Here is a 16,159-nt window from a genome sequence, read left to right on the forward strand (position 1 = left end):
TCCTGGATTATCACAACATCCTCCTCAGAACCTTCCAGTCTCCAAACCATACCCACAGAACACCCCTCAGGCCCTACTCCACAAACACCCAGAGTGATCTCTCTCTAAAATGGGAATCTGATGACATCACGCTCCTCCACCTAAAACCCTCCGGTGGCATCTACTGCTCTCGAGATTGAGTTCCAGTTCCGAAATCCTTCCTCCAGGAACCTCCACAGTGGTGCTGACTGCCACCCAGCATTTTTCCTTAAGATGCCTCCTCTATTCCTGGCCCCCCACACCGTGACTCCATGCTCCAGGCATACTGACCCTCAAAGGCTCAAAACTCTTCTGCGACCCCCGTCCCATTAAATACTGTGTCATCCTTTTGAGAGTACACACAGGGACAGTGCCTGCAGTCTTCATGCAAAGTTCAGTATTTTGAATATTTATTGTATGGTGACTATACACGGTTAGAGACAGAAAGAAAAGCCATATAAATCCACTTTTGATGTCTAACTTAAAAGTAGACCAGGGGTCAGCAAACTATAGCCCACAGGCCAAATCTGGCCAGCTGCTTGTTTTTGTAAATAAAATTTTGTTAAAAAACACAGCCTGCCCTGCATATTCACTATGCAAAGTCTATGGCTGCCTTCTCACTACCACAGCAGAGCTGAGCAGAGTGACAAAGACTGTTAAATATTTACTAAAGCCTAAAATATCTTCTATCTGGCAAACTCTGAAAAACGTTGTCAAGCCCTGATCTGGACAATAAAGATAATAAAAAGGGATTAAGTTTTTTCCTATTTCCAAAATCCGGTAGAAATACGGAGAAGAAAATAACCCTCTAAGCTCCTGGTTGAGTGATGTGTTCTCAGTCCGAGGCGCCTTCACTTTGCCCGGATGGACAATTCTGTGCTTCCTCCAGCTCTTGAGGCAAGAGGAAGGTCACCAGTAATGTGAGTCACATCACCAGAACGAATTAGCATTCGGGGCAGATCCAGGGCAAGGATGAGGAAAGAAAATCATGACAGAAAAGTTGGGCTGAGTCATCCATTTTAATAAAAGTCCATCATATAAACTCAAAATGAATTCTGAGTCACCCAACGCCCATTGTCAAATGGGTGATAAAAAGTATCAGTTGGGAAAGCCAAGGGGGAGATCTGGTGTCTCATAATCCTCTTAAATGAAGAAGAAAGTATGTCACTGCCTTAGAAAGTGTGACCACCACAGAGGTGTTTTTAAAAATTGACTTTTCTAAACATCAATTAACTTTATGGTTGGGATTCTCCTAAAATCCACACAAGTGCCTGTGGCATTGCCTCTCAGCTCAGGAAACCGTGTTAGGGTTTCCTACCTTTACCATTTTGGCAACAATATTTTTGACTTCAAGAATGGGGGGACAAAAATCACCTCTTTTGCCTTCTATAATAAAATATACAAAGAGCAGCGTATCTTTCACATTTACTAACTCACATACCAGATCAGAAAAATAATGTCAGAATATACATACTTAAACTTATATGCATAAAAACTTGGACACAACAGGATCAAGTCATACTGAGTAGTAACAGGGGTCAAATTACTACAAATTGTGGGGATAAAATGTGACAGAGTCCTTTTTAAAATAATGGAGTCCAGGGAAATACCAATTTTTAAAATATATCTTAAAAGCCCATAGTTAATGCCAATTTTTAAAATATGTCTTAAAAAACCTATAGTTCCTACTAAACTGTATGACTACTAAGACAGGGGGGCTATGTAACTTGACCCACCATACAGTCAACCCTGTGATAAAGGTGACTAATAAATGCAGTTTTAAAAAAGGATACAAGTATACAGCCTGCAAAGAAAGATATCAGATCAGCACCCCTTGATACATATCCACGTATTATATTCCTTATTAAATAAATCTGTTTTTACAACTAAAAATAAAATTGAATGAACAAATGCTCCTTGGAGGAAATTAAGAATAGAAAGCAGATTTCTTCCTGTTTATATTTACTGACTGTTCCCTTCAATAACTTTATCCTGGGAGAATTATCCAACCAAAAAAATATCAAACTTGTTCCATGTGATAGAGTTCTTTGGGAAAATAGAGCAAAGCTGTGTAGCAAGCCCATCTCCATCCCTTTTTGGTTCCTCTGTCTTAGGAATTCTGAGTGAAATAGAGGTCCTTATTCTTTGGGAAGGTGTTATATCATCTATAAAGTAAGCCAGACATTCACACACACATAAACACAGAGAGTGAAATACATAAGTCACAGGCCAATATTTGAGTGTAAATATTTCTCCGAACCCAGAAAGCATGTGCTCACTATGGAGTGGCAGTGCACATGACAACAATGGTGGCTCACCTTCAGTTTGCAATTAGTCACCTGTAACTTTTCCTACTCTCGCCTTTTCCATTCTCCAACCAGAAAGATGTGGGGAAGGAGAATTGGGAGGGTAGGGGGAATTATGATAATTACAGCAGGAAAATCACAAGTAGCGAATGGATTAAGAAAGAAGAGTGACAATAAACCCGGAAGCAGTATCCAAGACAATAATTTCCAAGCCAATGCATTCCTGAGCAAACAGTTTACATGATTATTAAAAATACGTAACTCGTTATCATTCAAGACAACTCACTGAATACGTCCTTCAGTTCCTCCTCTCCTGTCATGAAGGCTTTCCTCACAGCCCTCTTCAGACTTACTGAATGGCATGCTAGGTTCTATGAAAGGAACTTGAAAGACATTAAAAACAGTAATTGCTAATATCTGCTGGGCATTTATCATTTGCCAAGAATTGTGTAGTGCTTTATCAATTCATCTCATTATCATACATGAAATTATAATATAATTAAGTGGAGGAGATGGGCTTGGAGTCCAGTCTAGTAGACTAGACTCTGCCCTTAATCACTCTGGGAGAGCTGATCCCTGTATTTACCATAGACCTGTGTTTCTATGGTAAACACAGGGACACGGCATTGCACTGATCACAGGACACCTTCAGGTAAAATTTAATTTTCAGTGGAGCATCATAGGGTAAACAGCCAATTATAATCCCTGTGTGAGGTCCTTCAAGGGAGAAAATACAGACTTGGATGGTTGCAGACTTGAGTGGAGAGAATGGCACCCAATTTGAACAGTGTTCTATGAGAAAGGTGGAACGCAAACTGAGAAATAATAGTTTGGGAGCAGAAACAGTAGTGTTCACAGATCTGCAGAGCTGAGTGAAAGTACAGGCAGATGGGAAACTGATAGCTTCCAGCATGGGAGAGGACAGCTGTGGAGGAGCAGGAAGGGAAGAGAGTCATGAGCTAGACAAGTAAAAAGGTATGGAAAGCAGGATTCCATGGAGATCTAGGAACCTGTACTTCATTCTGACAGAGAAGCCACTTTACGGTACACTTTATGTAACGTACAGCTTTACAGAAGCTGTACAGGGCAGGATTTCTCAGCTATGCATATTTCCATACACACATATTCTCTTAGAGCTAAAAGAGGTGCCATAGCTTTTACTGCTTCTCAGGAAAAGACGTGTGGATTTGACAAAATAGCATCTTCCAGCTATGAAAAAAAATGAATTCACATACAAATGATCATTTCTGTTTGTTCACTTAAGTCTTCATTCTGGCTTTTGGTATCAGGGAGTAGAGAACATTTTGTATTTCATCAATTTTTCTGGCATGGCCACTACTAGTTTTGATTAATGAATTACATTTCAACAGGTTCACGATCATGCTTCCTTACTCCTTTCTGGCCTAAATTTTCGTGTCTCCCCTTTCTTTAATTCTAGCCTCACTAATATACTCTCTGTAAATTAGTCCTATGTCCACTTACAAACATACCAAGGGGCTCCTGCCCAGCTGGTAAACATGGTGATTACTACATATTTAGCAAAATCAGATCTGCCAAACCGAAAAATGCCCAGCATCCAAAAATATTCTACCAGAAAGATTTAAGATGGGTTCTAAGGATTAAGTAGATATAATCATATAGCCCTGCCAAAATCCTTGGGCCAAACAAACTTGCTTTTTTTGTGTGATGTGAGGAGATAATGTGACACCTGACAGGGTTATGGTTGAAGAAATCCTAGAAGAGCTTGCTAATGGATAACCAACAGTTACAAAAGGTAAACTATGGTTTTCTGGAATATAGCTGCTAATGACTATGCCGCAGAAAAAGGGATCTCAATATGAAAAAAGAAATTTAAAGGAAAGGGAGACTTAAAGGATGAGATACTGGATGTGTGTTTTTGCTGGCTAGCTTTAGAATTGCTCTAGCTTAGAATTTTATTTTAGATACACAACAAAAGACACACACACAAAAAAGCAAAAGGCAAATGTGACGATCCTATCAGAGAATAAGCAAGTTGATGATTTCTGGGTCCCCTGATTAGTAACAGAATTGGAAAAAGATAATAATGGACAATATGCTATCAGGCCCTTCAAGGAGCTCAGTCTTTCTCTCTGTGTTATGAATACATGGCTATGAAAAGTACCCTTTGGAGGACTGAGATAACTTTAAGTATCATGGCCCCTAATTTTGATTGGCTTATAAAGTCAACGTAATTCCACTTCAGAAAAAAACAAAGTCTAATGTCTGCCAGGTGATATGCTACATATTGGTTTTCTAAATTAACAGAATCCTTTTCAAGAAAAGTATATAATGAGCACCAGTTCTGTCCTTATGACATTTTGTTCCTAAAACTGACCTGTCTTCTCCACCTCAGAAAATGGCACGACCATCCACCCAGTTACTCAGGATCAAATTCCAAGAAGCTGCCTTGGTTTCCTTTCTCCCTTGCCCCCATGTCTAACCCACCAGAAGAGCCGTCAGCTCTCCTCCAGAATCCACCCCACACCGCTGACTCCCCTCCTCCCTCCCTCTGTCAACCACTGCGAAGCCCACCTGCTGCACCCAATGCTACTTCTGCCCCCACCACGCCACATTCCACTATTCAAAGACCAGGCTTGATCATGTGAAATACACGTCAGATATGTTCTTCCCCAGCACTTCCAAAACCTCATGAAAGATCCCACTGGAAAAAAAAATCCATTTCCCTCCCATAGCTTTCAAGACCCTGAATGTTCCGGCTCCTGAGTTCTTTCTGTCCTCATCTCATGAAACTTCGGTGACACAGACCCACAGACTGGGCCTTGCTGAGGTCACACCTGCATCCTCCAGGCCCCTTGCCTCCTGAGCATCCAGAACTGACCCTCCCTGACCTCACCTCATGGCCTGTACTGAGGCTTCCCTCTATACCCTCTCTGCCCTCCTTCACTCTGTCACATGCTTGGATTTATTTCCTTCACAGCACTTACCAGAAACTCATGTTAATTCATTACTTAGGTGTTTGTTTTTTGTTTGTTGTTTATCTGTCTCTCCCCACCAGGAAGAGGATATGCATTTCAGGAACACAGGATTCTTATTTCTTTTGCTCACTGATATATCTCTTGAACCTAAAACACTGGCTGGTGCACAGAATAATCTGATTAACATCTGTGAGTGAATTAACATTATCATTCAAAGCTCTTTGCTTATTGGTATTCTTCAAACTCTAATCCAGTTCAAATGTGAGAGAGAATGTGAAGTCCTTTCCTATTTCCTATGGCAGTTCTAAAGCAAATGTCAGACCCTAAACATGTGCAAAACAACACGGACTCAAATCCAAAGGGTTGACTGAAGTAAGCGAACTCATAAACTGCATTAGAGAGACCCCAAATCAAAACTCCATGATGCCCTAATTACATGTGTAAGGGAGAGAACTGGAGAGCTGAGAAGATGGGACGCTGAGGAGATGGGAAGCTGAGAACACCTGCTAAGGGGGGTGGAGAGGGAGCCAAGCTTCTTCCCATGGGTGTTCTGTCTCAAAGGGCGACCGTCCTCAAGAGAATTGTAGGTTAGAAGCCTCCCAGCAGCAATACTCCAGAAATCAGCAGAAAGACTAATTACCAGAAACTTCTCTCCCCTCAGATAGGTGCATGCCTCCTATTTCCCCACTAATACCTCAGTCTACTCTTCTGAGTTTTGAAGAAAACCCTGACTGCACCTACACTAAGTGGGCAGTTCTGTGACTGACTGCCGCTGAAGGATACGCAACAACGCTTCCTACCAGAGCCCCTACCCTCTCATATCTGCTGCGTGTTCAGTTTGCCCCAGAAGTAGAGATGTAGTACAGAGCCAGTGAGCGAAGAGGAGAAAATGCAGCTGCATAAAGTTGGGGAAAAGAAATTCCCCATTCTGAGGAAATGCCTTGCACGTCATTAAGGGGTGTGACTGGTCTGTTGTTTGCTTTTCACTCTCTATGCCACACCCACCAGCTGCCCTCCAGCACGATGTGCAGGAGAAGTTACCAGTCTAACACAGGATGGGGTGAGGCAGGGGCTCAGAAGCAGCCAGTATGGTGATATATATATTTAAAAAAAAAAAAGAGGAATAGGATTCCCCCATTCTTTTCCATTTATTTCAATTCCACATTTATTGAGTGATAAGGCTGTTTACTACTTAGCTATAAGGAAGGAGAACACGGTCAACTTGGGAATAGCTTTAATCAAAAAGTAGGCTTTAGACATGGCTAGTGTTTGCCTTCATCTACACCATATTTATTTTAATTCCAACTTGCAAATGGGCGTATCTTCTAGAACACTGCTCTGCCACACACGCTTAGCCCACCACAGCACCATCTCTATGACACACACCTCTCACAAAGAAAAAGAAAGGGAAAACTTTTTAATTATCCAGTTCTTCCCACAGAAGAAAAAGATCTTCCTAGCAGTGATTACCTGCCATGTTATTAAAAAATCAATCAACAGGCCTTAAGAAGGAAGCTTCACAAATCACAGCATGTCCTGGGGAATCTTCTTCCACATGGAAAGCACCCACAAGATCTCACAGTATCTGGTCTGATTTATTTTCCCAATACTGAAGGGAGATCAAGGAAGAACACAGGTTGTAATGGGTAGAGAAGAGAGAGAAGAGAAACAGGAACAGGTATAGACATTTTATTACTTTCTATCACAGCTTGATCTCAGCCAGGGCCCATTTTCATTGTCTTTTGGAACTCCCCATTTTTTCAGCCATTAATCAATAGCACATACATTGAAGGCACTACGGAAAGGCACGGTCAGGACAAATGTAACCAGCCCGTAAGAATGAGAGCCCACCTCTCTGCCTCACAGATACTGGCTCTGAACGAGTGAGCCAGCAGACCTTCAGTTTCCTTAGAAGAAATTCATATATGAGATCATTACCTAGCTAGGTTCTAGCTGCATACTTATGACAACTACCAGTGTCCCACATGCACCACATACCTGAGAAAGATCAGCAGTACTCTGGCTTGGGAATAATGCTGTGCTGGTATTTGTTATGAATCATGAACATGCCTTTTGAATTGCCATCCTGCAGTATTAGCTCTCCTGGTGAAGGAGAGCTGGGAGAAGCAGACAGTGCTGCGTCATGTCAATAGTTAGTACACTAGATAAGTTAGGAACGCCCTGAAATAGCATTCAAGGGCCCATGGGGACCTGTGGCCCACTGGGAACAAAGTTCTTGTCCTAAGGAACAGTTTCTGAAGGAATGTCTATGACTAGCCAAGTCAGAAACACTGACTCAGAGCTCCTTTAAATTCATCACTGATTAAAGCAGGCTAGAAGACTGTCAAGAGTGGCCAACTATTAAATACAGGAGATGTGGCAACTAATATCCTGGTCAGAAAGAGCAGTGTAGACACAGACTGAACTCAAGAAGCTAAAGGCATGAAGGTTTGCAACTCATGCTGGTTTATGAATTCCAGAGTGACTGCACAGACACGCATCCCTGTTGTCGAGGTATCAACTGCACCCCACAGACAGGAGGGAGTTCTCCCACTTACATCAAACGGAGCTGCACTTGACTGGGTGCGCTGATCACAGGGCTCCCTGAAGCAGTCGCTGAAAGGGAGGAGGAGGCCCATGGCGATGATCCGGGAGCAAAACTTCTCTGCTTCCTCCGGAGGCCCGTTCTCCTGCTGGCTGAACAGCTTCTCCAACAGAGTCCGCCCTGCAGATGAAACGCGGTCATGAGGAGGGAGCACCGGCAGGTCACCTGGCTCCGAATCCCCCAGGGAGGCCGGCAGACACAGCCAGGGAGCAACACCGTCGCCAAGGCTACTGACCTGGCAGGGAGCAGCCTCTCAGGCTGAGAGAAGACTGCAGTCTGAGGCCGGGGGCACCGCATGGGACAGGGCAGCTCTGGTCTGCTCTCCCGTCCCTCCAATACCCCTCACCCCAGAAGAGAGAGGGCCCCGTTACGGGCCGTCATCCTCCATCTGGGGACGCACCCTCGCCTTTGGGTCCCATTGGCCGCCCGCGTCCTCTCGCTGTTCACCCTGCTGTCGGCTCCGAGAGGGAGCACTTAGTGACCACCATCTGGTAAGAAACGTCAGTGGCATGGCCATGGGGAGGGACAGGAATGAGGAGACGGGGAGGCAGGCAAGCCACCCACCTGGGAGAAAAGGAGAAAGCTGGCCAGTAAAAATGTTACTGCGAGCAGGAAAGCGAGAGGGTAAAACTCAAATTTTTCTCATGTGCTCCTCAGAACCTTAACTCCAGGGCAGGATGGAACTTCAGATATTTGCTTAGAAGACAGGGGAGTAGAGGCTCACTGAGAAGAGGATACAGGAGCCAGAGGGCCTGGGCCACCTCGCCCCATGGTTCTCGGCCCCGGCTGCCCTGAGCCACACCAGGAGACAGGATGGCGGGAAGTGGAGGTGGGCGGCAGTATCAGCTGGCCACCAGCCGATTCTAACAGCCAGGGCTGAGAGCCACGAGCCAGCCCCTAAACCCAGTTCTGAGCCTCCCCACTCTCATCCATTAGCCTCTGGGGTTTATGGAGCTGCTCTCTGCACTAACCACCCAGGGCAGGAGGAAGAGAACCCTCCAGGCCCTTCCAGCTCCCAGTTGTGTTCTCCTGCCTGCCCTGCCCCTGCCCTGCCCTCTAGGGTAGGATTCTGTCTTCAAATTTAGGTTAAAGACACTCATTCAGAAAAGCCTTTGGTGTCTCTCTTCCACAGCCTTTGGGCCCTTCAGAGCTCCTTTGTGTTAATATTTAATGAATAATTTGTGTAGTTATTTGTTTAATGTCTGCCTCCCTTCCTGAAACAAACTCCGACAGCCAGCATACATCCTGCCATCCTGGCCACTTGCACCTAAGAAACATCAGTTAAGTAATTTTCAGGATTTCTGAATAAATGCAGTGCTAAGATTCCATGACAGACTCATTCCCATCCTGGTCAGAACTGGCCATGAAACACCTTCTATACCAGGGCTCAGCACACTTTTCCTAAAGGGTCAAGAAGGAATATCTTAGGCTTTGAGGGCCAAGGAAAGTCTCTATTGCATCTTCTTCTTTGATTTTGTTTGGTTATGCTTTTAACAACTAAAAATGTAAAAGCATCCTTAGTTTGGGGCTCTGCAAAAACCAGGCCTGTGTCTACACTCCAGTTCCACCTACATTTCCAGTGTTTCAGTGTTCAAGGCTGCCAGGACACTAGCCATGCAAAGTACATGCCTCTTTCTCTTTCTGCTTGTAAAAAACTAATTTCAAACTCTGTCTCTGATGTGTGGAATGACAAAGCAGAACAAAAGAGGCCTCTCTATTTTCTCCATTCTTTAGGTCACTAGAGAACATTCTTTGGTCTCCCAGGACAGTTTTGGCAGGGGTGGTGAGGGGGTGGCGGGGAAGGAATAAAGGCTTTTTCCCTACAGAACTCTGGTTTGCCTGCACCTACCCAGAACAAAACACCTAGGAAACTGCATCTCTCAATTCTCACCTGATTAATTATCATTACAGTATCCCCATCTTACACATCCTACGGTATGATTGGAAACAGCCAGAAACCTAATTAGTGCTTCCCTATGACTCAGATATTGTGTATGAGAACAAATAAGGGAGACAGAATCGCGTGTGTGTGTGTCTATGAGTGAGTATGAGCAAATGTGTTTTGCTTAAATCAAGCCAAAATTTATCAAAAGGGGTTACAGAACAACGTGGAAGAGAGGGAGGAATGACCCGCCCACATCCAGGGTTCTATGATGGGCAGATGCCCCTCAATCCTTAATCCAGGGTTTCTCACCATGGGCCAGATGATCCTGCACCACAGGGGCTCCCCACACACTGTGGGATGGTCAGCGCTTCCCTGGCCACTGCTCACGAGATGCCAGCAGCACCACCACCCACCTCCAGTTGCAACAGCCAATGTCACCATAGAGAAATGTCCTCTGGGAGGTACAATGACCTCCAGGGAGAGGCCCCTTCCTGAGCCTCTCTGAAGGGAACCTTACCTCTTGCAGGACCAGTGACCTGGCTGCCCCTTGACTCCTCCTCCTGAAGATCTCTCAGTAGAGTTGTGTTCCATCGACTCCCACATATCTTAGGGACAGGAAGTGAGTGATATCTCTGATCCCCAGGAACACTTTCAAATGACTTATTCTCCTTCAAAACCATCAGCTCCATTAAAACTCCTGACACTGACTGACCACCTGTCGTTCCTCTCCCTCCTGCCAGCCGCCAACCACCTTCATTCGGAAGCCCCATCACTAAATACTTCACCTCCTTACTCAACAGCCCTATTTGCCACCTCTGCTCCTACTGTCATTGGCACCATACTCAGGGAGCTAACTCACCTCAGACCTTGAGTCCTTGCCTCTAACCAAGGTTCCCTCCATGTACACTAGTGACCCAGTCCCACATCGTTATCAGGAACAGGTCAACCTCTGAAAGACCAATATCAAGGTTTGCTCCAGCCCTCCCGTGACGTCCCAAGACCCTCAGGGTACAAGCCACCTCCCCCCCAGGACTGAAGGGGCCCCCCTTCTCCTGCCCATGCGACTCCTTCCTCTCACAGGGCCTCTGGTCTCCCTGCTGTTCACTGAGCTCCCTCACTGGGAACTGTGCTCTAGGATGCTCCGCCCATGCCTGAATGACTCACCCGCTCTTCCATGTCACTCAGGTCGCTGCTCAACTGTCACTTCCACTGAGAGGCTTCCTGAGTGCCCTCTCTCACATAGCACCCCCATCACTCCTTTTCCCAAATTCCATTAATACATCAGAGAGCTCAGCCCTGAAGTGTATGTCTCTCTCCCCATGAAACATAAACTCCACCTAAGCAGGCTCTGCTGTTTGGTCCCCAACCTTTACCTGGTGCCTCAGGGAGGGCCTGGTACACAGCAGGTGGTCAATTCTAGAGCTTTTATTCTAGAATGCTCTCTAAATCTCCATCCCCACCAGGGACCTTGAACCAGTCACCCCACCACTGTCACATGGCCCACCACGTCCTTCCTCCCCAACTCAACCTCCATGTTCCACCACTACCATCAAATCTCCAAACACGGAGGCTCACCCATCCCTGTCTCCCTCCATCCTGTCAACCTGGCAAAGCTGCAGCTCACTCTGGGCTAGGCATCCACCCTCTCATTCCATGTACCTGAGCAGCACCTGAGCAACTCAAAGCTGAGAGACACAAACGTGTCGCCTGTTTAACATTGTGACTGTAAGCCTCAACTAAGTCCAGTGCTGCCCTGTATTCTCACCTAAGCTTCTACTCTCCAACACAATTTTATACACTCTCCCCGACAACTCAGTCTTTCTAGTAATGAGATGATGCTCTTCTCCAATCATTTGAGAAAATGGGAGATTCCAGGACAACTGCTAACACACACAGGCGCCCACACCCGTACCCTGTTCTGCCTTCTTCCTCACGGTGGACAGAGGCCCTGCTCCACACAAAGTTTTTCCTCTTGGGTTAAGAATAGAATCCTTGCTGGATGCTCAGAACTTTACTTCTTTATTCTCCCAAAACAAGAACATTTCCCTCTCACTGCATATTTTCAGAATCACACAAACATGCTCAATTTTTGAAAATCTCCCTTGAGCCCACATTTCTCCTCACCCCATCTACTATCCAAGTTCTTGGTTTCCTTTCACATCAAACTGCTAGCCAGAATTACCTACACGGCTACTCTGGCCCCTCACTCTCAGCTCAGTGCACTCTTAGTTAGAGAAGTCTAATTTGGAAGTCTAACCAGACATCCATCCATACAATGCAACAGAAACTGGTAGACATGTGGCACAAAAGTATTTCTCTCTTCATCTTACTCATTTTCTTAATCTGTCAGAGAAGTTTCACTGTTGACCCACTCTTACACCTTAAAATAGTTTCCTAGCATCTTCATGATACCACCCCCGATTTGCCCCACCTCACTAGCCATTGTCACTCAAGTTCCCATTACTGGCTTCTCTACTCAACATGTCATTGCAGTCCTTCTTGGCTCATCCTATGGCAAACTCCCCCAGCTCCTCTTACAGTCTCTCCTACAATCGTACCCAGTCTATACACAACCCCTCCTTGAAAAAGGGCAGACTTCTGTGTCTACCTCAGCCATAGGGTGCAGTGGAAGTGACAGCACACTTGGACAGAATGCAGAAGGCAGCTAAGTGACATCCTGAAGGCTGCATTTCAGCAGGAATGGAGAAGAAGGTGAGAATTCAAAAAGCATCACTGGCAGTGAGTTTGTCAATATTTTCCCTCCAGCATCCCTCAGCCAGGACTCAAATCAGCCTGAAACCCAAAAGTGGGCAACAGCATTGAGAGGGAAAGCTTTAGGGAGCAATGTGGCAAAGTACGTTAATAATCTTTAAAACATTCACCCCTTGCCTCAAAAATTCAACTTTGGAAAACCTATCCTAGCCAATCATTTAGAAGTATATTCAAAGAGTAATACATCCAGGATTATTGGGAAGATTAAATGAGATAATGCATGCAAAGGGTTTAGCACAGTTCTGGTACAATAATAAACAGGTTATGGCTAGTAAAAAAAATTAAAGAAACTAAAAACATCCAACAAAAAGACATTATATACATGATGGCTTACTATACAGCCATTAAGTCATGCTACAATAGAAGAAGGATAATTTAAACATAGTGAGCATATAAATAAGAATAAGAAAAACAAAACTCAATATGCATCACTGGACAATGCAAGAGCACCAGTCATCACTAACAACAGAGAATTAATGGGAAATTAATGAAGCCTTTATCTTGCCTTTGCAGAGTGAACTATATTTCAGGGCAATAAAAGATACCTGTGAATAGAAGTTCTCAGTCCAGAAAAACGCCAGCCAAAAAAGCACCACCCCATTAATCCTGCAGCCAACAGTGCTGCAGTACAGGCAGAGGGCAGCCCCACCCACAGCAACTCCAGCAGAGACTTCTGCATGATCACAGAGGTACTGAAATAGACACTCAGGTCATGGAAACACAGAGTGCCTCTACCAAAAAGAACCTCAGGAAGACAATACCAACACATATAATAATTAAAATGGCAAAGATCAAGGATAAGGACAGAGTATTGAAAGTAGCCAGAGAGAGAAAAGAACTTACTTATTAAGGAAATCCCTTCAGGCTATCAGCACACTTCTCAGCAGAAACTTTACAGGCTAGAAGGGAGTAGTAGCATGACATACTTAATGTAATGAAACAGAAGTGCCTCCAACCAAGAATCCTCTACCTGGCAAGATTATCATTTAAACTTGAACCAGGGATTAAACAATTTTCAGATAAACAAAACTTGAAGGAATTCACCACCAAAAAGTTAGTCCACAGGATATGTTAAAGGGACTGCGGTAGATGGAAATATTCCTGAGGCTAAATAGCTTTCACCAGTGAAAATAAACCCACAGTAAAGGCAGTAAACCAATGAATTACCAAGCAAGTATGAAATTAAATCAAAAGAAGCAAAATCAACTATTCACAAAATCAGTCAAGGCATACACAAAAGTCCAGATTGTAACATCTAATACATAAAATCTGGAGGAGGAAGAAGAAAAAAAATGTACCTTTAGATTGTGTTTGAAATAGATTAATCAGCAATTTAAAATAGACTGTTATATATTAAGGAAGCTGTCCTTGAACCTTTGGTAACCACAAAAGCCTACAAAAGGAGAGAAAGAAGAAAAGAAGGAGGAAAGATGCAATCACACTAAAGAAATCCATCAAATATCAAGACAAGAGTATAAGAGAGAAAAAAAGGAACAGTGATAAAAACAACCAAAAAACAATAAAATGGTAATAATTCCCTATCTATCATGAATCACCTTAAATGTAAATGGACTGAATTCATTGATCAAAAGACATAGAGTGGCAAAATGGATAAGGAAATGAGACTCATCTATATGCTGCCTACAAGATACTTATTTCAAACCCAGAGTCATACACAGACTAAAAGTGAAGAGATGGAAAATATATTTCATGCAAATAATAGGGAGAAAAAAAGCAAGAGTAGCAGTACTTAGACAAAATTGATTTCTAAACAAAGTCATAAGAGACAAAGAAGGACATTACATAATGATAAAGGGGTCATTCCAACAATGTACAGATTCAACAATGTAGATATAACCATTACAAATATCTATGCACCCAATATAGGAGCACCTAAATATGTGCAACAAATACTGAAAGAATTAAAGGGGGAAATAAACTGCAACACATTCATTTTAGGAGACTTGAAGACACCACTCACATCAACAGACAGATCAACCAGACAGAAAATAAGTAAGGAAACAGAGGGACAGAACAATACATTAGATCAGATGGCCTTAACAGATAGCTACAGAATATTTCACCCAAAAGCAGCAAGATACACATTCTTCTCAAGTGTATATAGAATGTTTTCCAAAACAGATCACATACTAGACCACAAAAAGAGCCTCAAAAAATTAAAAAACACTGACATTGTATCAAGCAGCTTCTCAGACCACAATGGTATGAAACTAGAAATAAATTTTAAAAAGAAAACAAAAAAAGCCTACAAACACATGGAAGCTAAACAACATGCTTTTAAATAGTAAGTGGATCAATGACCAAATTAAAACAGAAATTAAGCAATACATGGAAGACAAATGAAAATAAAAACTCCACAGTCCAAAACCTGTGGGATGCAGCGAAGACAGTTCTAAGAGGAAAGTTCATAGCAATACAGGCTTATCTCAAAAAACAAGAACAATCCCAAATAAACAGTCTAAACTCACATTAAAGAAACTATAAAAAAAATGAAGCACAAAGTTAGTAGAAGGAGGGACAAAGATCATAGTAGAAATAAATAAAATCGAGAAGAATAAAACAATAGAAAGAAATCAATGAAACCAAGTGCTGGTTCTTTGAGAAAATAAACAAAATAGATGAACCTGTAGCCAGACTTATGAAGAAAAAAAAGTAGAGTCTACACACATAAACAAAATCAGAAATGAAGACAGAATAATCACAACAGACACCACAAAAATTCAAAGAATTATTAGGGAATACTATGAAAAATTATATGCCAATAAATCAGGCAACCTAAGAGAAATGAACAACTTTCTAGAAAAATACAACCTTCCAAGACTGACCCAGGAAGAAACAGAAAAAATGAACAAATTACCAGCAATGAAATTGAACTGGGAACCAAAAAACTACCTAAAAACAAAACTTCGGGTCCAGATAGCTTCACAGCTGACTTCTATCAAATATTTAAAGAAGTGCTAATATTCATCTTTCTTAAAGTATTCCAAAAAATAGAAGAAGAGGGAATACTTCCCAATTCATTCTAAAAAGCCAGCATCACTAATACCAAAACAAAACAAAACACCACAAAAAAAGAAAACTATAGACCAATATCCCTGATGAACATAGATGCAAAAATACTCAAAAAAAAAATAAGCAAACCCAATTAAAAAATATATCAAAAAGATCATCCATCATGACCAAGTATGATTTATTCCAGAGATGCAAGGATAGTACAATATTTGTAAATCAATCAATATCATACACCACATTAATAAAATGGATAAAAACCATATGATCATCTCAATAGACACTGAAAAAGCATTTGACAAAATTCAACCTCCATTCATGATAAAAACTCCTAACAAAATGGGTATAGAGGGTACGTACCTCACATAATAAAGACCATATATGACAAACCCACAGCCAACATCATATTTACTAGAAAAAAGCTGAAAGCTTTTCCTCTAAGATCAGGAACAAGACAAGGATGCCCACTCTCACCACTTTCATTCAACATAACACAGGAGACCTAGCTATAGCAATCAGACAACACAAAGAGAAAAGGCATACAAAGTGGTAAGAAAGAAATTAAACTGTCACTATTTGCAGACAA

At 42.8% G+C, this 16,159-nt stretch overlaps 1 protein-coding gene across 2 annotated transcripts in view; it reads right to left on the bottom strand.

Moving 5' to 3' along the window:
* Window positions 1-16,159, bottom strand: part of FMN2 (formin 2) — a 321,858-nt gene that overhangs the window by 268,499 nt on the left and 37,200 nt on the right. For both annotated transcript variants that reach the window (XM_073216758.1, XM_073216759.1), the window contains exon 2: window positions 7,840-8,006. In XM_073216758.1, coding sequence (XP_073072859.1) covers window positions 7,840-8,006 — 167 coding nt within the window. The remainder of the gene's footprint in view (window positions 1-7,839; window positions 8,007-16,159) is intronic.

This window comes from Manis javanica, chromosome 11 (assembly GCF_040802235.1).
Source record: "Manis javanica isolate MJ-LG chromosome 11, MJ_LKY, whole genome shotgun sequence".
NCBI classification, from domain to species: Eukaryota; Metazoa; Chordata; class Mammalia; order Pholidota; family Manidae; genus Manis; species Manis javanica.